This window comes from Bipolaris maydis, assembly GCF_028858645.1.
Source record: "Bipolaris maydis strain C4 unplaced genomic scaffold PSV08scaffold_13, whole genome shotgun sequence".
NCBI lineage: Eukaryota > Fungi > Ascomycota > Dothideomycetes > Pleosporales > Pleosporaceae > Bipolaris > Bipolaris maydis.
The window spans coordinates 1,412,995-1,440,274 of NW_027093869.1; the positions used below are offsets into that span (position 1 = coordinate 1,412,995).

At 48.3% G+C, this 27,280-nt stretch overlaps 6 protein-coding genes across 6 annotated transcripts; 4 read left to right on the forward strand and 2 right to left on the reverse strand.

Annotated features, from left to right (window-relative positions):
* Window positions 1-203: 203 nt before the first annotated feature.
* PSV08DRAFT_373809 (lipoxygenase) lies at window positions 204-2,055 on the forward strand (the record flags this gene model as incomplete). Its single annotated transcript, XM_066093279.1, has 3 exons — window positions 204-500; window positions 554-1,139; window positions 1,193-2,055. The coding sequence occupies 3 exons, from the start codon at window positions 204-206 to the stop codon at window positions 2,053-2,055; spliced, it is 1,746 nt and encodes a 581-aa protein (XP_065948551.1).
* Window positions 2,056-4,277: 2,222 nt separating this feature from the next.
* Window positions 4,278-7,445, reverse strand: PSV08DRAFT_186365 (uncharacterized protein; the record flags this gene model as incomplete). The annotated part of the gene is made up of 5 exons (XM_066091916.1): window positions 4,278-5,226; window positions 5,276-5,302; window positions 5,348-5,765; window positions 5,833-6,393; window positions 6,443-7,445. 5 exons carry the CDS (start codon window positions 7,443-7,445, stop codon window positions 4,278-4,280), a joined length of 2,958 nt encoding a protein of 985 aa, XP_065948552.1.
* A 5,956-nt stretch (window positions 7,446-13,401) lies between these two features.
* On the forward strand, window positions 13,402-14,977 carry PSV08DRAFT_229325 (uncharacterized protein). The gene is made up of 2 exons (XM_066092248.1): window positions 13,402-14,031; window positions 14,395-14,977. The coding sequence occupies exons 1-2, from the start codon at window positions 13,489-13,491 to the stop codon at window positions 14,953-14,955; spliced, it is 1,104 nt and encodes a 367-aa protein (XP_065948553.1). The 5' UTR covers window positions 13,402-13,488; the 3' UTR covers window positions 14,956-14,977.
* A 3,894-nt stretch (window positions 14,978-18,871) lies between these two features.
* Window positions 18,872-20,119, forward strand: PSV08DRAFT_187004 (ankyrin repeat-containing domain protein; the record flags this gene model as incomplete). Its single annotated transcript, XM_066091953.1, has 1 exon — window positions 18,872-20,119. A coding segment is annotated over one exon (1,248 nt), but the record flags the coding sequence as incomplete, so codon positions are not given.
* Window positions 20,120-21,184: 1,065 nt separating this feature from the next.
* Window positions 21,185-22,958, forward strand: PSV08DRAFT_373812 (glycosyltransferase; the record flags this gene model as incomplete). The annotated part of the gene is made up of 2 exons (XM_066093280.1): window positions 21,185-21,308; window positions 21,493-22,958. 2 exons carry the CDS (start codon window positions 21,185-21,187, stop codon window positions 22,956-22,958), a joined length of 1,590 nt encoding a protein of 529 aa, XP_065948555.1.
* Window positions 22,959-24,146: 1,188 nt separating this feature from the next.
* Window positions 24,147-27,229, reverse strand: PSV08DRAFT_411924 (uncharacterized protein; the record flags this gene model as incomplete). The annotated part of the gene is made up of 6 exons (XM_066093918.1): window positions 24,147-24,401; window positions 24,545-25,105; window positions 25,241-25,522; window positions 25,633-26,324; window positions 26,370-26,456; window positions 27,091-27,229. The coding sequence occupies 6 exons, from the start codon at window positions 27,227-27,229 to the stop codon at window positions 24,168-24,170; spliced, it is 1,995 nt and encodes a 664-aa protein (XP_065948556.1). The 3' UTR covers window positions 24,147-24,167.
* Between the last annotated feature and the right edge of the window lie 51 nt (window positions 27,230-27,280).

Below are 27,280 nucleotides of genomic sequence, written 5' to 3' on the forward strand. Positions count from 1 at the left end.
TAGATCAAGGGTGCTAATAACCAAATGGAGTCGTGTAATGTGAAGCCTAGAACATCTTGCTTGAATTGTTCTATGATCCACAAATCCTATGAGGTCACATATAAAATGATGAGCGTATCTGTTGAAGGCTGCGTAAGTGCCTTGTCTTTTGTTTTTTCGTCTACACAGCCCCTTCATCAACAATGTGGAACCAGATTTATCTAATGCTCTGCGCAAGCGCACCTGTTTGCGAAGCGTCCACGCAACACCCTTATCCAGAGCCTTACCCGTTCACCATCTCCAAAGCCTCCAATCAGAATACACGTGCACTTGCACTTGCAGAAAAGCGAGCGGGATGGGAGTATGGTCCTTCGGTCGCTGGGGACACGGCGTTTTATCCGTCAGGCTCTATCGGCGGTCCCGTTGCGAAGAAGGTGACCGATCGCTTCAGCACATTTCTAGACGCAGTGCATGCTAATGTCATCAACGATTCCAGAATCGCCGCGGCGTCGATCTCGAGGGTACGTAGTCCAAATAAACCCAACAGTTGGTCCTCATAAGTAACTCGAGCTAGGAGGGGGGATTAAAGAGCATACACGATTATGCGAAGTTGTATAAAGAACAATGGAAGCAATCGGCGCCCGAAGGACCCTATCCAGGGATCTTGACGAACTACACAGACGATCTCCTCTTCTCCATGACCCAGCTGTCTGAGAACCCATACCGAATTTCTCGTATTCCAAAAAACGCGCAACTTCCTTTCGCTGTTTCCAACGCAAGAGCGATTGCCGGCCAAACATTGGCCTCTCTACAAGAGGCTGGCCGTCTGTTTCTTACCGACTTTCTCGATCAAGCAAGCCTGCGGAAGACCACTGGAAGATACGGCGCTGCTTGCCAAGCTTATTTCTTCATTCACCCAGCGTCTGGTGACTTCTTGCCGCTCGCCATAAAACCCAACGTCGAAGGTTCGGATCTCGTCTACACACCGCAGGACCTACCTAGCGACTGGTTACTGGCGAAGATGATGTTCAATTCCAACAGCTTCTGGTATGCACAGTGGTATCATCTAGCAGCTACTCATGTAGTGGGCGAGATTGTGTACCTAAGTGCTATTCGAACACTGAGCGAAGAACATCCCATCATGGCCATTCTCCATCGACGTGAGCTATCTCTTGGAGCAGAGTTTTGGATGATGCTAACGTGATTTGCACAGTACTCAAAGACGCTTGGGCGTTCCGGGTCGTAGCTGTTCAGCGCCTGATCTATCCTGGTGGTCCCATCGACGAGCTGTTTCCCTGGAACGGTAGGGAAGCAAGCAACTACACTGATACGCTTTACCAGTCGGGCGAAGCCAGCGCTTTCCAGTCCAACTATTTCGAGCTCAATCTGCAAAGACGCGGCTTGATTGACTCAGCGTTCGGGCCTAGGATCGAGACATTTCCTTTTCACCGGGATGCCTCTGTAATTCACAGCGCAATTCGCCGTTTTATGGCCGCTGTTGTACAGTCGTACTACCCAGATCCTAGCGATATTACCGGCGATCATGAGCTGCAATCATGGGTCAGGGAAGCCAGACCTGCCCAAATCGTCGACTTTCCCTCGTCTATCGAGGACCAGGGCACTCTAGTCGACATTCTAACGCACGTTGCGCACTTGGTGTCTGTTGTACATGGTACGCTGAACCTAAACGCTCTCGCTACCTCTTCAGGTTCCCTTCCTTTGCACCCTTTCGCATTCTACACGCCCTTGCCGATGACCAAAGGGGTTCGCGACATCATGCCCTTCCTGCCACAAGTAGAAGCTTCTGTTGGTCAGGTCGCACTAGCGGCAGACTTCAGCCGCCCTGGTTTTGTCAACAGTGACCAGACGATCGCGCACATGTTTGACAACACAACAATGCTGGCTAGAATGCCTGAGCCTGTACAAAAGGCGGAAGCAGATTTCCGGTCTGCGATGGATCGCTACAGTGCAGCAGTGAGAAATAAGGTTTTTGATCAGGATGGGCTGTGTGGAGGCATGCCTTATTGCTGGTCGACATTAGATCCAAACAGTGCAACTTATTGGTTGACCGTCTGAATGTATAGATGAATCAAGGCTTCACAGCCATGAGATACGTATATAGGTAATAATAACATGTGCCGTTTGTAGATTAAGATATCATTTTTCATGGCTCGCCTATATGCACAATCCTTACGTGAAGAAGTGGTGCATTCGGTCACCCATGATGGGAGCAGGGTTCGTCCGTTTCGAACAAGATGCTCATGCCTGCAGTGTTGCTGAAATCATTCTTACGGCGGATTGCAAAGGGTTGGAAATAATTAGCTAATAAGAGCGAATCCGGATTTCTGCAGCAAGAGGACGGATATGACTGGTTCAAGTCGTGCTAGAGACAGTGACTTCCCTGCCCGGGTATGTCACGTGATGGGGAGCAGAGTGCTTAATTCGGAGTAGTCAAGTCTCTCTTGCTCTTGACTATCCATTGGATGAGCGGCGTGAGCTCTTGCGTCTAGAAATCTCGTTATGTGGAGTATCATCATGTCGGAGCCATCTTGACGTGTACTAGTCATCAGCCCATGTGCACGGTCACTCTGCGAGATGGATTGAGGCTTCTCGGTTTCAGGCTCACTACAAGCTATAGTCTTTGAACGCGGCTACGATGCCAATAACATTAGATCAGACTACTTACGCTCGCACTCGATTTTCCTGATGACGCTCCCCTGCGAGCCCCACGTCTTACCAGTGTGAACTGGCAAATGTCATTGTTTCAATTCCACGCTAAGCCCCGCCTCCTCCTGCACCGGAGCCTGCTACGTGCCTGCCCTAACAGTCAGCGTGTTCTGCGTCACGGTCGGCTCTGATCTCGCGCACCTCGCCGCGCACCTTGCCTCGCTTACTTACTAGTAGATGCTTACCGAATATCATAATACACAAACAAGCCAAAGTGCTGGTGCGAACTTTGTCGGCAACGCATGGCAGCCTGGACTACCTTGGCTCAAATCTTACGAGCAAATCCACCGTAACGACTTTGCCTTGTGCGTCTGGGTCAATGTTAGCCTACCTCCAGGTCCGCTACGTATTGGAACGAACGCACTGGGGTTGTCGCGAACTTCTCTTACGTATAGTGTCCCCTGAGGCCCGGCATGCCTACTAGCGCCGCCAGCGTATCTTTCCCTCCTTTTCCAAAACGTGAAGCTTTTATATTTCGTGTCTTTGTTCAAGAAACGCGTATAACTAGGTGAATACGGTTTGGAACGCACAGCTGTCGCAATCGCAGCCGCATTTTGCCCAGCTCTGAACTGACCCACAATGCATACGTACACACTAGCTCTACTAGACGGCTGACTCACTCGTCTTCCCTATCCGACGCGTTTCTCACAAGCCTCGTCAGACGACCAGCATGCCAGCAACACATCCTCGGCGGAAGCTTGATCACCCCAACTTCTGATTCTTGTTGAATGAGAGAACGGCGGGTGTATATAGGGCTGTTCGACGAGCAAAACGTACTCGCTGGATAGTCCCTGTGGCACAAGGCGCACCACTGTTGTTTGCGTGCAGAGTCTGGTGGGACAAGGTAGGTACGTATCGCTACGCGTGCGCACTGCGAGATTTAGCCGTTCAACCATGCCCACGGATTGATCTGTACTTGGGCATCCAGGATGCGGTCCGCGAGCTTCAACGCGACTAGTCCATCCGTGGGAAGGTAAGCACAGATCTCGGATAAGAGCTCTTGCGGTAATAGAAGTATTGGCGACATGCAGGCAAAAGAAAGGGTCCATATTGCAGGCAGACCAACATGGCATAGTAACTAACTATATGAACCAAGACGGTGAAGAGAAAGAAATAATAGCCATGGCAGCCGTTCCGCGTTTCTTGTCAGCAATAGCAATGCCTTAAGTGTGTCTTGGAAATACGTCGAGTTATCAATGCTACAGGTAATGACTCCACGTAAGATTCTTCAACAAGGCTGATGTCTCTATTATGTAATCTCTGGCTGAAGCTGAGGCTGTGAACCCCCCAGAGTTGCTGGAAAGCTTCTATCTTGGTCTATACCGTGCGTCTGAGCTTTTTCCAGAAATAGCAGGATGCAATCATACTCTGTGCTTCACTCTGAGGACCTGAGACACAGCTAAGCTAGCTTTTTAGATGCAGCTTTACTCATCAGGTGATTTCTTCAATGTGGCTACACAGCACTCAGCGTTGTCCCGACGGTCCAATCTCTGTGTGAGGTCAATGGTCATATATTACAAGCAAGTGCAAAAGTTATGCGCCTCGGAGGGGGTGTTGGAGAGCGTATAGTTTCACGGCATCCCTGAACAATGCCGCTTAGCTGGCTGCAAAGGCGAATCGTCTCGTCGTCTCTTTTTGCTTGTCGTACGTGGAGTGGCGTGCATGTCTTTAAGCGCACTCCATTCGAGCATCTGTAGGTCAATCAGGGTTCTAAAGGTCATAGGTGAAGCACTGATATGATGGATACGGTCCTTGTGCAATCTCAAGCGGATGTCTAGTTCGTCGTCGAACGAAGGAACACGCAAACATACGGGTTTACCGAAGTTCCCATGCCTATCAAGCCATCGTGATATCTTTTCTTTTGCATCATACACTTGCATTTGGATCTGGAACGTTGCCTCTAGGCAATCGAGTTTCTGCATTAACTGGCAAAATGCGGGGCTGAGCCCCGGGATGCGACACCGAATCGTCCCATAACACGTGTAGGAGCCGCGCTCATAAATGGGCATGCGTCCCGGCTGTAACTCAAAGTAAAATGTGAGAGCGAGAGCAGCATCGGCCAAGTCACGCACAGCCGGGTCCGCCGTAAAGTAGGAGCTCGCCGCCTCAGCAAGACTCCCTATAGCGGAAAAGTCATCTAGATTAGGTAGCTCACCTTCTACGGGTAGGTTGAATCGATGGAGCCATTTTTTTGTGCTAGCAATCCCTCCAGGCAATGATGCGGCCATGATTTGCCGCATGAGGGCGAATCGCTTATCCCCGTTGAAATTTTCGCTCCAGTAGTGCTCGGCCGTCTGCTGCAAAGAACTGTTTCCGAAAAGTAAACTAGGATAGAAGCCTGTTTTGGCAACCTTCCGCGTAGTCGAAATGCCTGTCCCAACGGATACGAAGTGGTCTGCACGTCTCAACTCAGGAGCGATTTTGTGCAGCTCTTGTACGGCAAGCATGCAGGGATTGTTGTCGCTCAGCCCGCCATCCATGAATGTACCAAGACCAGGTATCTTATTTGGCGTGAAATACCTATAGCTATCAGGTATCAGTTCATCGGGCTATAATTTGAGACACTTACCATGGGGCGGCTGACGTACATCGTGCACTATTTTTGTAAGCGTTGAATTTATGTTGCGATAGAGCAACTTACGCGTCCTTAATGCGTATCTCACTTGTCGCATCATCTGAGCGTAAAAGCCGGTATGTTGATATATTTGCATATTCCTGATCATTGTATCTTGAAGTCGATCCGTTATAGCTCGTTACTAGACATGTGTCGAGTGTGTCGGCATCGACGACAGGAAGACCGACTCGCGCTCCAATCGAAGACACGTACTGGAGATCCAACATGGTGGCTTCGCCAAAGAGCTCCGCCAGGGCACCCTCAATGTCGCTGGAAGGAAAACGGCCATGGCGCCACGAAGTGACAAGGGCATAGAGTGCAGTGAAGATACCTAATCCAAAATAACTTCGTCCGCGAAATATGCGCGCTGCCAACTGGCTGAATAAATGGAAAGATTCATCAACTCGCATACCCAGGCCGTAGAGCGCCAGAACGACCAGGCCACCTATACAACAATGAGCCAGACGTGGACCAGAGGACAGAAGAACTACAAAATTCCTGCAGCAACATACCTGAACTTGTTCCATATGCGAGGTCAAAGTGTTCCTGAATCGGGATATCGAGACCGATAGCGTTTTCAAGCGCGCAGAGAAATTGTATAGGAATTGCGGCTCGGATGCCACCTCCATCGATAGAGAGCACGCGAAGACCAGCAGTGGCTGGTTTCACGCGCACAGTGACTTCAGATATCTGAGAGCAAAAGGGACAGCAGTTCAACGTGTAGAGATAGGGATCCGTTGCAGGGGAGTTCCCCATATCTATGAAGCATTTCTCGCAGACCACATGGCCACACGTGAGCTTATGCTGCGGATCTGCTTGCATGCAAGCTAAGCAGACCTTGTAAAGCTTCCTCGTCGCAAGCCATGGCTGAAAATCTGCTAGTAGTCTCGTGCGAGGATTGGGGCATAGCATCTTACTTCTTTCTACGAAGTGCTGCTCCGTAAGTGCAACCAATTGACTGCGAAGCAGCAGCACTAGATTGCCACCGTGTCTCGAAGGCTTCAAGACTTTGTTTCCATATGCATCTATATAGGACTTGTAGTGAGTTGTGAACACTTGGAGCGGGTTGAAGACTTGTGCAAGTTAGCAGGTCGAAACTCTGTGTCACTAGAAAACACTGACAGGGCACGTCGTATGCATAGTTATCCACCACAAAACAGCCTGCAGCAAATGGAATTGCAAACTCTATTATTTCTTCCATGTTGTCTACCGAGTCAAAAAGGACGCTCAGATATGTATGCAAATGCGTAGACACGGGGCGGTGCGATCGCGACGCAGCGATCATGTCGAACGGGACTTGTTCGTTGCTGACGAAATGATCGCAAGCCTGACGAAAGAGAATATCAAAATGCACTGCGTTTAGGAGGGTGCGGCTACGAACACGCTCGTTTCTACTTGCATCCACTTCGCGTTTGATGCGGTCGGTAAGCGTCTGGGTGCTAGTATGCTTGACATACACAGAGAGGTGAGAAAATGAGTCAAATTTGTTTTGTTTCGAACGCGTACGTAAGAGTTCTACCAAATGACTTTTTACAGCGGCCTCGCTTCGTTTTTCTGTAGATGATGCTACAAAGAGTAATCGAGGATGTGCTGTGGTACTGGACTCTCGATCACGTGTCTGTTCGAGCCACGGTAACATACGCTCCACCTGGTGGCGCACGTCGCGAGTCCCTGTAGAGAAGAAACAAACCACGTCCGTAAAAGGGCGAATCAGTCTACTATGTAGGCTATCAAAAGCCTCAGTTAAACTACCCGCTTCCCACTGCAATCCACGTACCGTTTGGCGGTGACAAGGAGCGGCTGCGGGCTCTGCTAAGGCCGTGCTCCGTCTCGAGATATCTTCGTGTGCAATCAGGATTGGATGGTCACTAAAAGCGGTAGCCGAATCTAGTTGCAGAGTCACTCCATGAGATGCTTCGCTGCTCACACAGGTTCTACTATAGGGAAAAGCATCAGTCAATAAGGTTCCCTTTGCAGCACTGCCAAGCATGACGACCAGACTCGGGCTCTTGCTAGCAGGTTTGTCGAGGCCTGTGATTATATCGTTCAAAGTACTGGCACAATGCAACAGAAATTTCTCTTCTCCATGTAGAGACAGCCAGGATTCATGCTTGCAGCTCTTCATGGTTGCTGGACCACGATGGCTGACCGGAAGAAATTTCTGAAGAGAGATTCCAAGCAGGCCCAGTGACGATCAATTCATCTTAGGTGCCAATTTGTTATATAACGCTAGTAAGAAAATTGCGAAACCGCGTAAGGGCGATGAGTGCGGCAGTGATACGATAGCATGCTTACTCTATTTACGATGACGCGTAAGCAGATGATCCATGACAAAGCGATATGCAGTCCCGGATCTTTGTGCTTATGAGAGACGCAAAGCGTCGGTTCATGGAATATAGTGGAAAACTGAGTAACTGTCAGGACGTTCACAGCTACTTGCTTACAGGTAGCACTTGCTGACCCTCTGCTTGAGGTTGATGAAAGCACATCAGATACCCACTCCAAATGGACCCAAGGGGAGTTGAACGCTTTAATTCTTCCACTTTGTCTCGCTAGATACAATGAAGGGTAGTCTTTCTCTATTTAGAGTTTCCGCATTCTGGCATGCTACATAGACTTTTGACCAGCGCAGGCCGTTATTTTGCCTATTGAATAGGTTCCTAGAACATAACAGGCTCCACGGGTGTTGGGTCTCAATCGGTTCGGGAGATCCGTGGCCAAGTAACTGAAGGCATGGCTAACAACAGTTAAGGTCATTTTGATCAAATTGTTTTCAAGCAATAGAGTCAACACGTGGAATCAAGGCTATATATTGTAAGAATCGGGAACTTCGGCAATTACCAGAGTATAGATTGGTGGAATTTAGTCTCATGAATACCTCCAAAGCGGTTGATAGAAACCCAAATGGCCATGAGGAGCGGCTTTCTGCGGATGAGAAGGTTGGGAAGGCCTTCTCTCGCCCCGCGTCTCATGCCGCAGCCACCTGCTCTCACGATCCCAAACAATACTCCAACCAGCGGGATCGTATACCACAGCTTATTCTTGCTATGGCGGCTCTGCGCCTAGAAAACAACAAGATTGAGGAGATGATAAAAAGAGAATACGAGGTTCTTGATCCAATAAGGATAGCTGGAGGGTCCGAACATGCGGATGGTCTGTATAGCGAGTACGTAGTTGTGGATGAGTGACTGCGCACGCAGGGGTTGCTTCCTACGGCGAGCCATAGTGCTAAATAGCTTGGTTTCTTTGGAACTAGCAGCACCCAATATCACAGCCTGAACTTCCCAATGATACCAAAATCAAGCCAATTGCGTTTGATGAGATGAAAATTCACGTTTCAAAGTCGGTGTAACTTCGTGTTCACCCCGGCCATTGGCATCCGTCATGACTCTTTCAGTGACGTCTGAGTAGACGTTGGCGTTGACCTGCATAGTTAAGGGGTTACTGGTCAAGGCTACATATTGCCTATCACTTTGATTAATATAGTCTCCAAGTATTTAGTGAAGTTATTGAAAAGGAACATGTGAAAAAAAGTATTGGGCGCAAGAAAAGACACAACTAGTTAAATAGTCCATGGAACTCGCCACGACCTAAGATAGCTAGCCTAACCCGGGTGAATTCTTGTCTTATCATGCTATCATTTTCCATAACCTGTTGCAATCATCCTCTAGCTGTTAGGAAAATGGACCACATGCAATCCTCCGATGTTCCACTGCATGCGCTCAGGTGCTTGAAACCTTGTAAGCCACAAGAGAGACAATGCCGATCGTTGGCAGATACCAGCGATTGGCGGTATGCCCTCCCGAGGCACTGCCCATACAGTCGGGCGGCGGTGTGAGTTTGACCGTGATGGCAACACAAGGCACGACGAGCAACTTCTGATAGTACTGCACCCTAACGTTTGTGTGCTAAAAATAGCCCTTTGTCTGTAACTACATGGTTTGAGAAGAGTACCATGCTTGGCGCTGCATTTAAACTAGTTAGCACAACTACAAGTAGATTAGTTACAGTATTAGTTCAGCCATACACGAAAGGTAGGGCAGCTCGGAACTGTTGCGCAGCTATCTAGGGGTGAAGCCGCAACCGCTAACAAATGTACACTGGAGCCCTTCCGCTTTCGCAAATCATAGGAAAATTTAGCAAGTCGCATTTTGGCAAAAAAGACCTGGATTTTTGACTATATGAAGATGATATTTGCTTCAAACTCGCGCCAAAAGCCACACTACTTAGAACTTTAGTTCCTCGCTTTGCGATACTTCATGACGCCGCTGGCGTGTCGGTCGCCATGGCCACAGTGGCTGGTCTTTGAGCGAGGCAAGGGTGAACCGTGTCCATTGTCGTAGATAACTGGGGGCCAGATGGAGCTGCCTACTAGCTTCCCTACGTAATTATATACCCCCTGTGACCATGAGTGAAACGCAAGGAGTTATCAAAGGCGAGTTATCATACTTACTTACAAAGGATCCACTTAGAACAAGGGCCAAGCTACACCTCCGGATGCACCCAGCATGATACAGCTTGGAGCGGCGCGCCTTACTGCAAGCCACCAATATGAGTGAATATGCACCAAATTGCGATCGCCACGAAACTATACATAGTGCATATGGTGAGGTTCGTGTTGTGAAAAAGGCGCAGGAATTCTTTCTTGCATTACTTGCTGTTTAGAGTCATCAGAACAATAATCATAACTACCAACAAGATGTGATTTGTGACAGGAGGAACTTAGAGCGAGTTGACTGAGACTCTTGCAACGGATGGGGGGCAGAGTGCCCTCCGCTGGCTAGGAGTCTGGTTCGACCGGCGGATGACCTTTAAGAAGCATGTCGCCCAAAGGATCGCAGCCACACGCAAACTGGCCGCTCACCTAAGGGGACTCGCAAAGATCAACGATGGGTCGCCCCCCGACGCGCTCCGAAAAGCGGTCACCACATGCGTGCTCCCATCCCTACTCTACGGGACAGAAGCCTGGTACGAGGGCCGGAAGAAGAACCCAAGGATCGCCAGACGCAGCCAGGACAAGCTGGTCAGCACACGAGTCGGCAACCACATCGACCTTATACACACCATAATCACTCTGGCAGCACGCGCGGTACTCCCAGCGTTTAGGACAACGCCCAAAACAATTCTCCTACGAGAGGCCGGCATCCCCGCCGCAGAGGGGGCGCTGGAAGAGACAAAATGGAGATTTGCCCACCGTCTTCAGACGGTCGACGAAGGACACCCACTGGTCCATCGCATGCAAATCCCCAGGATAGGCCGCGGCAGAGGAGCTGGGGGCAACCAGCAACCTCGCACCAAACTCCAAAGGGTAGGACAGCTACTACCCAGTGCACCACGAACGGTCCTTACAGTCCCACATTTCACAAAGGACTGCAGGACTGACCCAACAAACGGCCACCCGAAAGAAGAGGCAGTGGCAAAGTTCAAAGAATGGTGGGCCTCCCTCGAGGATAACGACGTCACAATTTTCTCAGACGGCTCTGAGCAGAAGGTCAACAGCCAAAAGAGGGTAACCTACGGGTACGCGATCTACCGCGCCCAATCACTGGTGGCCTCAGGCCGAGGATCATTGAACCCAATGTCTCACGTTTTCGACGCGGAGGCAGTCGGGGCCGCAAGGGCGCTCGAACACACCACCGAGCTGGCGGGACCTCAAGACCGCTTCTATCCATGCATAGACAGCACTTCAGTAATCTGGTGCCTAAGAGGAAGCGCGTCCGCAACCTCACAATGGGCCTTCCTGGCAGCGCATGCCGTCATGGCACAGCTGGAGGTCAGCATACGATGGGCCCCCGGACACACCGGCATTGACGGCAACGAGACTGCGGACGGACTCGCCGACGCGGAAGCTAAGGACCCATCGCCACCGTATGGACTGGCCGGTAGTCCAACAATATCAGGAATACGGTCTCTGAGGAAGAGGGCGGTAGCCGCAGCTCACCAAAGATGGTGGGGACAAAACAGCGCGAAGCTGTCAGATTGGTATACGTAGACAGTGGGAACTGTCCTACCTACCCGAACGCACCCCCAAAGAACTCAGCCTCCCTAGACCGAACCTTGCAAAACTGCTAGCCCTCCGGACCCAACACGGCGACTTCGCGTGGTATCACCAGAAGTTTAACCACGAGAACGCGGAGCTAAGATGCACCTACGGGCGTTTTAAAACCCCAGAGCACATAGTCCTCTGCCGGAGAATCACCTCCAGCTGGGCCGAATGGTCCCTACGACCAGACGCTGTGCCCCGAACAAGAGCCTCGCTCCTCCTCAGCATCCCTGTCAGGGCCAGCGGCTGTCCCAGCGGCTTTCGCCCCACATTTTGCATCATCGGCTGTCAGCCACTGGTCCAAGCTTGTTTGGCCTGGATAGCTCGTGCGCCCTTCTGAGTCCTCCAGACGCACGGCTGCTATCAAGCGCCACTCATGCGTGAGCATTACAAAACATTCAAACGTATCGATTATGATATACTGGGCTTCGGAATGAGAAGGCCTACTCGGGATAAGAAAAACGGTGGTTCCATGGGTCATTCTTGGGCATATGACGATGAAAGTGCCTGGAGCGGATCTAGACGATCAATGAAGGTCGCTGTGGGCTACGAGTCATACAAGTATAACGGATGGGACGGGTAGTAAGAAGACCGTATTCAAGCGTCAAAACGTGCAGCATGATACCGACTCATCGCTGTTTCCGGGTGCCTCATCCTCTCTTCATTTCTCACCCTTGTTGGTTTATTTGTGCGCTATTACAGGTTGAGGCCGTTCCGTAGCCGACAGCTGGATGCACAGGGGCGCTAGTACTAGGCGTCGAGAATTGGCCTGAGCGCAGAGCTGCGAGTCCGTCGGCCCGTAAATTGGGCTGGCTAGTATGGCTCGTAAATTGGTCTGAGCGCGTGGGATTCGACTAGTAAGCGTCTAAGAGCATGGACGCGTTGCGAATAACGGTCTAGGTGACATGGCTGTGCCATGCACAGAGTTCGGGTCACAAGCCAACAGAGAGATCCAGCGGCAAATCCAACAGCTGATAGGCTAGCGATATAGGCTTGGACTAATAGGCAATGAAAGAGCCCGGGGTCTGCGCGATCCATGGATGTCTCGTCATTCGGCCCAAGCGCGTCCCAAATGAGCTTCAGGAATTAATGAGCTCTGTATTCATTGCCGTTTCGGGCAGTCTCATAACATCATGGCAGCAAGATGGCAAGTGTGATTTACTATGTATCCAAGAGTATACATCCATCCTATATTGGAAGCACGCAGACTCTACAGATCGCGTGTCCTGATTTATTGGTATGGCGAATAACCCCCTTAACATTAGGGCCGCGCTATAGACTATCAGTCAAACGTCCACCAAGTCGCTCGTACCATACATCTTGGAGCTATGCGAGGCTGATGCTGCTATTGCAAAGGCTATCTTACCTCTTGGTCGAAAATTTTGCGAAGAGATTGGGCGACTCGAAACTCCAGCTAAGGAGTTAGCAACACCAGAAAATACTGACCTTGCAAGTCCTTAGGCTCAGCCTCCAACCATCTTAAGAGACAATAATTAGCAGGATGTGTCACATGGAATGCTGCAGCAGTTCAAGTCTCGGCTTGGCCGAGCAGAAAATGCAATTGTGAGGCTTGCACAGTACTGGATTTAGAGGAACCTGGTAGGAACCAATGTACTTGAATGTCGCAGATGAACACGTTGTGTTGGATGACTTACGTAAAGCTGTAGTTTCAAGTACTCCTGTACTTTAAGCACTGGTAAAAAGTATCAAGAAAAGAAGGTCTGCTGCCAACTCGCGACGCTAGTGAACGCGCGTATAGTAGCTACTTCAAGCGTTGATATCGCTACTGCTGTCGTCTTTGCACATTATCAGGTTGGACAATATAAACAAGTCGAAAGCTCTCCAAGGCTTTGCCCCCTCGGCGGCCATTGGAGCAGGCGCTGTGGCGTTGAATGGGCAAGGGTGTTGTGCAGGCCTTTCACCGCTGGCTCGACGCCTGAATTGGTTGCCTACTGCTCCCTGGTTAGCTCCAATCTCCCGATTATGCCGCCACATGATGGAAAAAAATATTAGATAAATTGAAGTATTTTCTATTCAATCTTTTGTGCAAATCTATTGATTCCGAATTCCATAAACGAGGACTATTCATTACCTATCTAGATACAGTATAAGCAAAATTCTCAATATGGAGGCCCGAGAGATTATAGCGTCTGCTAACCAGCAGAACACTGAGTTGCAGAACCAAAACTATCGACTTCTCGGCAAGGTTCAAGAAGCTCAGGCTCAACTTTCTGAAGCGCATACGCTAAACAACATGTTCCAACATACATTCCAAGCCCAAGCTTTTGAGATCTACACGGCTACTGAGATGATCAACAACCTCCACCATCATATCAACTTTCTATTAAGTTATATAGCTCACATCGAACACCAATCAGAGCAGGCAATGCTTGCATGCAGGCAGGCGACCGAGTATTATGAACGAGAAATTGCTGCCGGAAGCTGGTCGGGTCACCAGTGGAGCCAAGAAGCGGCAAAACTCAGTTCCAGCGCAAGGAATCTCCATCACAGTGCCTTCGCCAACTTCGAGGCTAGTAATACAAGTGACGAGCAGAAAAAGGATGTTATACAGAAGTTTATGGAAATTGAGCATACCATTTCGTTAAAAGAAATCCAAAAAAACAGCCTCAAGCAGGCCCTTGAGGATAACAGAGCTCGTCTAAAGAAGGTTTGCATCACATCCTCTGAGATGATCGAGACTCGGGACGATTTGAATCGCAAACTTGCCGAGACAAACGTTGTGCTTCGCTTGAAGGCGGGAAAGAGCGCACACGCTCTTCGCAAGGCGAAGGACGAAAGGAAAAGCTTGCAAAAGAAGATCAAGAATGCGGAGGAGGAACTACAAAAGTGTCGAGAAACAGAGGAGCAACTGAACAAGGCTATCGAGAGGGAAGCGAAACTTGAGCATGAATGCCAGCTGTCACTTGCTAAAGCAGAAGATCTCCGAATTTCGAATGACTTCTACAAGCGTGAGGATGCAGATCAGACGCAAACTATTTCTAGTTTAAGAAGAATGGTAGCAAACTTGCAGAATACGGAGCGGAACAAAGGATTCACCAAAACTATCGCCGATCACAAGGCTGAGATTGTGCAGCTCATTGCGGATCGGACCCGACTTGAAGACAAAATTCAAAAGCAAGAAATTATCGTCACGAAGTCTTTAGCCAAGATGAAGGAACAGGTTGAGATTACGAAGGAAGCAAAGAAGGAGGTAGCTACTTACAAAGGACATGCTCTAGCAACAACCCATTCGCTGCTATCCAGCCTATCCCGCACGAATTTGGAAGTTGCCAAAGAAATCGTTGTTCAGGTTTTCAAACTGTTAAAAGATCTGGATTCAAAGAAGAAGGCAACACAAGCGATTCACACCATCAATGGTTATCTTGAAAGACAATCCAAAGCAGTCGAAGATTACACCACAAACGTAATTTCAAGCAGTGCTGAGGTATGCGAACTGATAAAAGATCTCCAGAATCAGACTCCGAAGGAAGCAAACCCAGATAAAATGAAGGATTTCATTGATTATGTAGGAGGATTGCAGCATAGTCTCGAGGCTAAGGCTGCGGAGAAGACGAATCAGCTTGATGTCTAGCACAAACATTCACTAGCTAGTGCAAACAGGTAAAACCAGAGGTGCAGGTCCTGTGACTCGCTCTGAACTCACGGAATAACATTGTTGTCAAGCGTCGTTATTGACGATTTCAACTACAGTTTTAGAAGAGTTAGCAAAAATTGAGATCATTTCAGCAAGCTATAGAATTCGGCCTTGTCCTCCCAGTGTTCTCTGATTATTGGAATTATCAGTCCACTCCAGTTGACAATCCTCTGCAGTACTAAGCTAAATTCTTCAATATCTTTCCCCAAATTCGCGAGCGAGCGCTGTTATATTGAACATGTCTTGAAGGCAATACGCTACTCCTGGCTTTCTGCAAATCGTTTCGTGTAATGTGCGTCCCTCCGTGACAAACATCCCTCTGCACCGGAACTGATAAATTAGCTTGCAAGATGTCTGCGAGTCTAATTGGCTGCCACAATGGATTTCTTTACCCTTGGAATACCACGCTGGTGATATTCCTAAGGCCCTTTCTATGCCTGCGTAGCGTTAGCGTGAGGTAAGCGTAAGCAAATGATGATCAGCATGGCATACCACGCTACTGGAATTCCAACACTGCGGCATTCCGAGCAACGACCATGGCAGTGTTTCTGTGGCTAGTCTTCGTGCACAAGTAAGAGTTCTCAGATTGTACCGTCTCCTGGCAGACTACAGTGGAGTCCCTCGCAGTACCCTCCACCATCGCGCCCATGGCTGACCTTCGATGCAGAACAAGGCACGGTACCAGACACCGTGGGGGGCGAACTCATCAAGTTCATCATACGTAGTGGCCTACGCGAACTACAAACAAGGTTAGGCCCGTAAGCCTTGTATCTAAATCACGTAAAAGTCATCCGTGTTATCGGTGTCCCCCAGCCAGAACTCGTAAGGGGCCAAAGGGCATTCATTGTTCATGTAGTCACTTGCTAAATGCGGTGTCCGGAAAGATCATGGCGTGGCTTCCTAGGCGTGTGTTTTTTATCAAATCAATGGCTCATAAGCATATGTAAGTGATTCCTCTCTACAACACTGGTGCCATTATCGAATATGAATATGTAGCTGCCTACTCCTGAATTTCAGCAGTGCCGCGATTCGGAACATTAGGAATGCCACGCAATTCGAACAGGGTGAAGATCGAGATGGAGAGTGTACTGCCGGCGTGTGCGAAAACCACATGTTCTTGTTCTATTGCTTTTACTAACTATTCAACAGCTATACTCACTCACAATCCTACCAGAAAGGCATTTGAAGACACGCAACGAGTCCCAGATGCTGTCTAAAACTCTGCCAAAGAAGAAAAGGGGCTTCGAAAATGCTATTGCCTAGGTCGTCAACAAATGAGTAAACTAAAATGGGATACAAAAAAAGAAAAGGGCAAGTGCCGGATGAACGAATAAGATGGAATGAAGCATGCGATATGAGACGCAAAAACAGGCCAAAGTCCGAATTACACAATGAAGCTATTGCTTGTACGAAAATACCATCGGCCACAGTGCAGCGATTGCAACAAAGGTTGGAAGAGTTGCAAAAGGCGCAGTAGCTAGGCACGGACCAAAAACTTGATTTTATCTGCGATTTTTGTTGATAGCGCAGTTGCTATCGAAGATCTAGCATCTATCTCTGAAGCCTGGGAAGTATCCCAAAACGAGACGGTTCCTAAGACGAGACAGTTCTGCACTTTGCGCTTTCAGAAAATCGAATGTGCGAGTTAACAAAGCTGCAGTAGAGACGAATAGACCTATTTACAGCTATCACTCCTTGAGAACAGTCCCTAAATATTATTCCCTTAAAACTAGCTTATTGACTTAGACATGTTATCGATCTTTTCTGACAGCTGTCAGTCGCTCTGCCACTTCTTAACTTTTATCCGAATGTGGCTCTACATCTCTGTTCAATACTCAAATGTGTATACCGCAATCCAAAGAGACGTCTCTTACGATCTGCGAAGAGAAGCCATAGCATGCTCAAATTGATTACACCCAGGAGGTAGCAGACCTTAATCTATCGTGGCTAAAACCCACGCATTCCAGTTGAGCTAAAATAGATTGGCGCCGACATCTTGAATGTAATCGTTCTCTATATACAAGAGCAGCGCATGGAACTAGTGCGATTGGCGTGGATATTGTATATCAAAGTCTTGCAACAGGAGTTAACATAGACGAGTAAGCAGAAGTACAGGGGCTCATACCAGTTGCAGCAGGAAAGCTATGTGCAGGCATCAGTGTTGAGGAAGACATCGTAGCGTGAAAAAAGAAGAGCCTGGGATCAGCTTGTGCATAATTCCACTGAGCTGCTTGAAAGTGGCTACCTTTTTACGAGCTACGCTCTGCAAAGCAGCGCAACTACTCCGATACAGGAGTGCCCTGCTAGAGATATACTCTTTTTATATATCTGTCCAGGTTGATAGGCTTTGACATACATGCATTAGGCCTCTAGTGTATCCGAGGCAGTCTGAGGAAAAGTTGGTAGCGAATCGTAGCGTTGCTGGTGATATAGGACTTTGTAGTCGACGAGGAAGCTAGAGGCTCAAGGACTCTCTTCTAAGATGCGGTTGTGGCGGAATGCATGACGTTGGGTTTTCTCTGAAGATTGAAAAGCATGTATTCTTTTACCACACGATGGTGAACCTTTCTAATCTCACAAACTCTGGGTGCTTGCTACACTCTTATGCACTTGTAGCTTCCGGTTTCTGTAAGCAGGCGACTTCCAATCCCATGCTAAATCTCTCTCATCTAATGGTGACCTTACCTGAATAGTGCTAGCTCTTGTCAACAAATGCCATGGGTCAATCTTCTCCTCGATACTCTGGCTAATTAAACGGAGATATCTATGGAGTCTAAGTCTCTTCTAAGCAAGCATGTACTAAGAGAATTAATAACCTATGCGAGATATAGTTGAGCCGAGTGTGTAAAACAGAAGCTGCAACTGCATGAGAGTGTACTAAGTTTTCCAATATATAACTATCTAGATTGTCCTGCTAAGTGTGGCACGATGGCGATATGGTGGGAAGTTCTAATTGCTTCATACGTTTCTATTGGGGACAATGTTAGTGGCGTTGACGCGACATACTAGTGATGGCGCTTACTTTGCAGCTTATGCTGTGTAACCAGCTTATTACGGTTTGGTACATATACGGCTATACTACTCAACTACATACTGAGCCTTTTAAAATGTACTAGCCTTTTTCTAGTACGTAAAATTTGAACTCCTCACAAACAGTTCATATCAGTTATTTGCAGTGAGTTATAGGACATTATACATTTTCCAAGTTGTACATGCGATCTAGGAATGCTACATAAGAACTCAAAGCTGAATATCCCAGGGCCGGCCTGAAACGGAGTAGTAGGAGTGAATCAACCTAAGGACCACAACATGCGAGCTTGTTCTACTCTCAGCTCTGCTGTGGCTGAGGGCGATATAAAGGAAATACAGCAGACAATCAATAGAGAGCGCATTGCTTCTGAGACTGTCATAGAAGGAAAATCAGTTGTGCATGTAGCATGTCTCCGGGGCCATAAAAAAGCTGTGGTTTTACTTCTCTCTAAAGGGGGGATGGCGCAGTGGTGAAGCGCCTGGAAAGCCTCTGCTGTCTCACGTCAGCAGAGCTCGAAGGTTCGATTCCTTCTCTCCTCGAAACCATATTAGTATGGTCCACCCACATGAGAGAGTGACTCATTGAAAACTACCCATTCGACCTGAGAGGAAGACTCATTAAAAGTGAAAGACCTGAGAGAGCTACTCACTAAAAACTACTAGGCTACGAGTCTCACCTCGATTTAGATGACCCCCTCCCCCACCTACTCAATTTGTATCTAGATTAAATCTAGCCTACTTAGATACTTGCAGGCTCAACCTGCACGTCTTATATAGCCTACCGGCTGAGAAAGGACGTTAATCTACAATAATAATAATAATAATACTTCTCTCTAAAGGGTTTAGGGCCGACCTTAAAGATCTCAACAACCGTACCGCGCTTCACGAAGCCGCTTCTCGTGGTCATATTAAAACCATCAGACGTCTTTTGGAGAAAGGAGCAGCAATCAATGCAAAAGATGACCTCGGTTGGACTCCACTTCATGAAGCAGCTGCTTGTGGCAAGAACAAGGCAGTGAGCCTGCTTGTTGAGAAAGGAGCCGACATGATTATGAGGAATTATCATGGCTGCACTGCGTTTCATGAGGCAGCTGCTAGCGGCAGTGTCGGCTCAGTCCGTTATCTTTGCAACAAAGGAATGTACATTGATGAAACCGATGGAAGATGTCGTACTGCGCTGCACGATGCAGCTGCTCGCGGCCACGTGAAAACTATCGCTTATCTCTTGAACAATGGCGCAGACGTTCATGCAAACGATAATCTTGGTCGGACTCCACTTCACATAGCCGCTGCTCACGGTAAAAAAAAGGCCATTGTCCTGCTTGTTAACAAAGGAGCCCACGTAAATGCACAAAACAGCTTAGGCGATACCCCTCTTCACGAAGCCGCCAGAGAAGGGCAATTCGTATTTGGCGTGCTGTCGAAGAAAGGCGCATGTATGAACGCGAAAAACGTTTTGGGTTTAACTCCGCTTCACGTAGCAGCAGCTCGTGGCGACGTGGATATCGTCAACTCTCTCGTTGATGAGGGCGCGGGTATTCACGCAAAGGATGACAAAGGCCATACGGCTCTTCAGGATGCAATTTTCCGTGGCGATGCGAGAACTGCGAATTGTCTCCTAAGCAAAAGAGAAAGTGTTTGTGTGAGAGACAGCCAAGGGTGTACATCATTTGACAGAACAGTCTCTTCCGAAGCTAAAAACACAATATGTCGTCCTAACTGCCAAAGATCCAAGCTAGAATACTTTAACGAGCTGATAAAGCGTTTTTTAAAACTTCCCCCGGAGTTACAACTCATAATTGTAGAGCAATTTGGGCCGGAGGCAAGATTGCACGATTTTCTGGAATATGACAAGATCCTAGAGTATAAGGAGGCGTGCTCGGAACTAGTCGACACAGAAATGGTGGAAGTGGAGATGGCATGGATACACTGGTTGAAAGTGCAAGCGGCGGGTGTAGCGCTTTGTTTCTTCTCTGGGACGAAGAAACAAGTAGAATTCTTAATCAAGCATGTCAAAGGTGCGTTATATGGCAGCAGCGCTTTCATGACTAAGAATTTAACATTGCGCTAGTGTTGCAGAGACTCGCAATTTCTGTCGGTATTGTGTTCCATAATGGAGCAATGCGTGGGTACCTTGTGAAGGAGACTGGCAGAATACCAGTATGCCATAAGAGCAACCCTCTATTTTCTTCCGAATGCCGTATTGGCGTTGCTAAATCTAATAGGGACGTACGACGCTCGTACCTGGTGGTACAGGCATATGGTGCTTTGGGTCCCAAGAACCGATTTGCTGCGGTCGGCGCGCTGACCAAGGAAACTTTGAAAAGAGTTTTTGGGCCCGCTTTCCAGTTGGTGCGTTTGAACAAGTGCAACATGGTGGATAAGTTCGCGACTATTAGGCTTGCACATGGAGGTTGGGTTTCAGAGTTTTGTCGTTGTACCGGAAACATTGGCAGTGAGTCTGTTTGTTTGCCTTGCCTTGAGTATCATCCTTCTGTTCAAAACTTTGTCTTGGTCACTCAACCCGCTGAGCGTCCTTGGAATTGTGTTACACAATTGATCAAAGGAAACACAGATGCTGTGGATAGTGTGACTCATGTTCGTGCTGATCGGATGCCAATATGTAAATGCGAGACTTGAGGCTACAATAAATAATAAATTTAGTAGTTAACCTTTCTTATGAAGCATTTTCTCATCTTAACTCTCGCAACCGCATCACAGAACTCATGCGGTATCACATTGAATGCACTGCAGCTCTTGAACTAGTTATGTTTCTGGTAAAGCGTCTTCGGATCAGGGAGAGCGTAGTGTTGTGCTGACCAGGTTCATGAACCCTCTGCTAGAACCCTTGTTTGTCCGCGATATCGTATCCTAGTTAAGCCTTTGGACAATCACACGGGAAGCTGAGATACATATAAAATACTAAGATAGGAAGCTCTAAATGTCAACTCAGAGTAGTTGTGGGTTATGTGTTTGGCCTTATTATGCTTACTCTGTTGATTACACCGTCCCAGTGTTCTACCTATCCATCAACCCTGGTCATAGAATCACTCGGCTGTGGAGGATTGCGGCGCATTCTTCCAATTAGCATCCCTCAAATGGATCTGTTTCTCACGAAAATAAGTAATCCCTGAACATGGCACTAGATACAACCCCTTGCCATCAACGGCCAATATGCCCCGAGCCCCATCTCGCGATGTCATTGCACTTGCCTGTGCTTTGTTGCTGCCATTTAAATCCCTATCATCGCATGATTATTGGTACGTCTTGCTATTTTTACTATCTTTTCACAGTTATGAGATTTTTATCCAAAAGCAAAATCTGCTTCCTAATAGTTGCGCTCGCTCTGTGGCCTGCTGCATTGTTTCTGCATAATACCACGCAGGGTGATTAGATCTATCCTTCCTATCGTAACCTGGATTAGGCGCATTAACCGGAGTCTAGATCACCCCGTCGAGATACGCATTCGTAAAGCTCAAGAGGAATTTGAGCTTCTCGTCAGCCGGCAGTCTAAAACACTCGAATCTGCTAAGATTGAGTATCAGAGAAGATACTCACGAGATCCACCCCCTGGGTTTGACGAATGGTTCTTCTATGCAAAATCAAAGCACTCAGTCTTGATTGATGATTTCGACATGATAAACGAGGGTCTAAGTCAGCTTTGGAAAGTTGATCCCAATCATCTTCACAAGAACATTGATTATGCGTCGAAATCGGAGCATCTTGCCCTACGAATATGCGGATTCCGGAACGGACAGTACTACATGCAAGAAAACCACTGGCTTGCCAAAGATCTCGGAAACCTTCTAAACGAAGTGTCTCAGGATATCCCTGATGTTGAATTTCTCATAAATTTGTTGGATGAACCCCGAATCATTCCGAAACCACCGATGCTTGATACTAGTGGTATATCGGAGCCTCAATTTATTGAAGCGAGTCACTCATCGATATGGAATCACACAGTTAGCCTTTGCGCACATATTTCGCCTAACCAGAACGCCTGTAGTACCTATGACTCCAGGCTGTCATTGGTTGGGGACTGGTCTAAAGAGAAGGATGTCTGCTTACACCCTGAATTCGCCCTAACACATGGTTTCTTCTTATCCCCGATGACGGCAATTCTTACTAATACGCACCTTCCTATCTTATCTCAAGCAGCTCCTAGTTCTTTTGGCGATATCGTGTACCCCAGTCCCTGGTATACCGATAAGATGGATCAAGGAGAGTATGATGATGAGAAAGATCCTCTATGGGACCAGAAAGCCAGGAAGCTCTATTGGGCAGGGAGTACCACTGGTAGCTACAGCTGGAATGGTACCTGGCGATATTCTCATCGACAACGCTTTGTCGAATTGGTACAAAACCTGAACAAGACTCACCACGTGTATCTCCAGGAACTCAAACCTAGACACTGGGTGAGCTACCGAGCTATTGAAGAACATGGTAGCTTATTTGATGTCAAATTTACTGACATCATTCAGTGCGACATCTGGGATTGCGAAGCACAGAATCAGTTCTTTATAGTTAGCAAAAGAGAAGCCCGGACCCGGCAGTTGAGTGCTCAGTTCGCGTTTGATACTGATGGTAACTCTTTCAGCGGGCGGTTTTACACTCTGTTGCAATCACGAAGCGTTGTCCTCAAGCAAACTGTTTTTCGTGAGTGGCACGACGAGCGTGTGGTGCCGTGGGTACATTTTGTTCCTGTCAGCTTGTCTATGAACGAACTGCCAGAGATAATGCGATACATGACGGCCCACGAACAAGGAAAGAAAAGGGCACAGGAGATCGCAGAGGCAGGCCGTGAATGGCATGGAAAAGCTTTAAGAAAGGAAGACTTTACGATCTATCTCTACCGTCTCATGTTAGAGCTAGCGAGGGTCATGGGGCCTACACGTCAGGTTCGAAGCTAAGATATTAACATTACTGTTAGGCTCATCTGTACGTGCGTAGATCATAGATGAGTATAGGACGAGTGAATCATATATAGCACTGAAGAAATTGCAGCGTTGATATTACGATAGGAATCCGAATATGTACAGCTTTTCGACACCGATCTAGCAATGCTTGTTTAGTTAACGAAAGTAAGGTTCAACATACTATAACTCTCGGAATGGTCAAAGCCAATACTCACCAGGAAAGTAGTACCTCTCCCTTCACTGAGCAACAGCAAGTCCCACGTGCATAAGCCCAGCCAGTGCCACCAGACATAGCGAGTCTAACAAACGGGTCACAACACTACCAAATTTCTGGAATAGTCGCTTACAGATCAAAGCAGAGATCCTGTATTGTCTACAGCATGCTTTGGTATACGATATATCCTCTTGTTTGCGCCATTCATTTCAGCTAAGCATCGAGACCCTGCTTAAACTGAGATCCGCGAGACCATGAACTAAACCCCCACAAATTACGGCACCATTAAACTACTATTAATGTGAAGGACAAAGTAGTTCGCTGGAACTGGCCAATCAATTCTTCGTGAATCTGTAACCCTACGCATTGAACCAATCGGGTTACGGTTCCTTTAAAAACTACAGTCTAATAGCGCGTTTTACAGGCCCCTGCAGGCTCATCTTGCTACCTCGCAGCCTTTCCCAATCTAGCGTCTGCCCAACCTCCTTTCCCTTTCTTACATACACACGCGCCCTAAACACGTACGCACTTGCTTTCCCAAACTCCCTCTTCTACCCATATTTCTCAACTAGCGCTGTACTATTGAGCAGGCAAATATCAATTCAGTAGTCATCTCAATAACAGAACGCAATACCAACCCGGCAAGAAGGCAGAACCTTTCTTAATCCTCAAGCCTATTCCTCGAGTTAATTTGAGAGCATATGACGCGTTGCTGTAGATTGACTTACAGCAGCTCTTCATGCTTGAGGACACGGAGAAGGGTTTACTCCAAGCCTTAGAGGATAAGCCCCCTGCAGACCAAGAGCGCAGGCTACAAAGATAGAACAAAATTTCTCTATGGAATGAATGTCAAATCAGGTAGAAATGCCTTCAAAAGCGGTGGCCAAAGACCTCTCAAAACAAATGTGTTTGTACTGCCACATGGCTAAAGAAAGTGACCGATTGTCTTCACGGGTGTGTATCTCAAGCATACCGAATGATATATCTCCTTATCCCTCTAACTCCTTCAAGTCATCCCGTGCTGCCCGAAGTATCTCCTTCATCTCTAAGTACAGCTTTGAATTTGAATCCCTCCATCTCCCACCATCAGGAAATACTTTCCTCCTTAATCTATTGACGTAAGGAGCGAGCGGTTTGTAGCAAGTTGTGAATTTAGCCTTAACAGTCTTCAGAAAATCCCTCTCGTCAGAAATTAGGCCTTTTTGAGCTCCGCTAGTTTTCCACTGCTCTCGTAATTCCAACATTCAAACTCAGTTGGCCCAATGTCTTTGCCAGGCCCATCACAGTGAACACACACCCAGAAAAGGACCCAGGAGAATGACTCAAGGTCGTGCATGAACGAGTGTTGTTAGTCGTCTAAAAGCACTCTAATTGCTATGAACGCTCGCGTGCCGGTCTTCCCACGCGCCCCGGAAGACATCTCCCGCTGTTCGTCGATCGCAAGGTCGAGATCGACCAAGAACGCCGGCCAGGACGGGTTCTCGGCATCCTCGTTCACCATAAGGCTGTTTGGTGATATGCCACCTCGTGTGCGTAATGACTCATATCCGTCAATGCATTGCTCGAATGCAGCAAGCAGACTGGCTGGGGAGCTTGCTTTGTAGATGGCCTTCCCGTAGTCGCGGACGATCACACGGCGGTGGATCCTATTCAAAATCACAGGTTTTGTGGGAGAGCTAGAGCAAGGGCGCTTGCTGGGTGGCAACGGGGCGTTCGTGGAGCTCGAAGATCGCTTCCTTCCGGCTACGTTGCTGCCCCCGTTTCTCCAACGTCCAGTGTTATTTGGCGGCGGCATCTGCCTCTTTGGCATGTAGTTCATTGCCTTCGTTATGTCCAGCCCATTCCGTACATTTGCGCAGATGACGTCGTCTCGACCGTGTACATGGACCGTCTCGTGGTGGAAGTACCTCGCGACGTTTTTCACACCCTACTCTGTCGCATCGCGTAGCAGCTGACCCTCCTCTTCGCGCTCTGGATACTGCCATGAATCTTTGACCACAAGCGGCGTGCCAGGGGCTTCTTCTTGGTGAACTTTCTAGCAAGTCGTTGCTCGACCATCAACGCAGGGCACCCTTTTTATGACCTCGTCAATGACGAGGCGCTCTTTCCCATTCTCACGTTCAATCTCAATGTACCGCTGGTCTCCGATTGTGATGATGGTCGGATCGAACCCCAGCTGCGCCTCGTTCATCCACAGAAACCCAAACACTGCAGACAGAAACTGCAGTCCATCCTCGTTGATGTCGAACTGCTCAGAGGCGATGCCCCCAAGTCGGTCGAAATCCCACAGCCGCATAAAGGGTCCGCAGAGTGTGAAGCCAAGAACGAAGCGGCGAGCACCTCCCTGGCGTACCGGCCCAGGTCAAGCCACGCCTTGGACGCTCCGTTGGCTAACGGGTTGCTCTTCAGCTCTCCAGGTATGAGGATCTGCGATCAGCGGTACTTCGAGTCCACGCCAGCGTTCGGGTCGTCCACAAAGCCAACGTCCAGCTTACGATCGGCCGAAGAGCCTTGCAAAGGTCGATGGGGCTGTGCCAGCGGCCGTGAACTCCGGGATGTTGACAAGTGCTTATCCGCAATGTCCAGAAGCTGATCTACAAGCAGTGCAAACCAGCTCAAGACATCCTTTTCCTTCGCCCTTTCAGGCCAGCCCTGCCAGCCGCTCTCCACACAGTAGAGCGGGCTGTCTCCTTCCTTGCACTTGTCCAATACAACCTGTGCCGCTGTTCCCAGTTCTCGCACATCTCCGAAGGCATCGAAGAAGTCGGGTACGCCAACGTACATGTTTCCTAACTCCTCCTTCAGCACATCGTCGACGTGTTTGCGGTGCTCGGCCGAGTTTGCGAAACTGCCCGCATTAATCCACAGCGGTGTTTGTTGAAAGGACAAGAAAGGGCGGGGCGGTGGTGTGGATTCGGTGATGGCTTCGTATACCCTATCCCAAACAATCTCATTAGGCTGGTTGTTGATGATTGCATCGAGCAGAGGTCGTATCCGTCCGTTGTCGAAACTATCAGAGCTGACCCGTGCATTGAGCCTCAAGAGGCCATAGAAGAGGTTCTTGCCTCCATTTTGGAACTGCAGAATTCGAGCGGCTGTGAGGCCTCGCAAAGCAGAGAGAAGACGGACTAACAAATCCTGGGTTTCTAATGCGTATTAGGAATGCGGTAAAAATGTTCAGCCCGTACTACCTTCATGGCCCAGCTGGCCAAGCGCTTGCGAGGAGTTGGAGACGCCAATGTCTTTGCATATAGATTTGAAAGTATTGCGAAAGCCGTCTACAGAGTAATCCTTTACTACCTAATGGGTTAGACTGCACAATCTGCGACCGCGATTGAGTAGACATCCTCGAAGAGTCATATCAACCGCCGATATCTTGCCAAAGCGTTGTGGTCGCAAACGCGATCCTCAGACTTGTATGTGATTCGGAAAGGGTAAGAGAAACCAAGAGTGACGAGATAAGACGCGCGATGTAAGTGATGGTTGGACAAACACGCGACGACGCGCCGGCGCGACGGCACTTCGGATTAGATACCGATGATGACGGCCAACCCACGCGAACACCAAAATAGTTCTACAACTCGAGGCTGTACGGAGTACTCCGTACAGCTTCACAAAATAGTCATTATCGCGGTTTTCTCTAGTGTTCATATCTATAGGTTTTCATTAATATATTGCTATTGATATCGCGTAGAAAGCTCGACGTCGCAACTACGCCGTGACCTGTTTTTGCCAGCACTGACCACCTAGTTGCTAGGAGCGGTAGTAAATACAAACATAAGGCGACACTATTCGGGGAAACGTAAATTGGATTGTCTCGTTTTCGGAATTTGTAGTGCAGAACGACGTAGTTGCATATTTTACACCTTCCCATATCGTTCCATGTAGTGCAAGACCCCAAATTCTTCTAACATAAACCCTCGAGCTTTCGAGTGATCATGACTTCAACCTCACCCTGACCCGGGCTTCTATTCTTATTCGTTTTAGGCTGTCCCATAATGAGCACACTACCGATCGAAACGTCGTCCGCAGTCGTGTTTCTAAGATCCATGTCAAAGTTGCGAATCACACGAGCGAACGTGAGATACAATTCCGCATGCGC

Bases quoted from the DNA above. Each gene is read 5' to 3' on its own strand.
- PSV08DRAFT_229325 (XM_066092248.1), top strand. From the start codon at position 13,489: ATGGAGGCCCGAGAGATTATAGCGTCTGCTAACCAGCAGAACACTGAG. The intron at 14,032-14,394 runs GTTTGCATCACA...GCAAACTTGCAG, and splicing joins ACAGAGCTCGTCTAAAGAAG to AATACGGAGCGGAACAAAGG.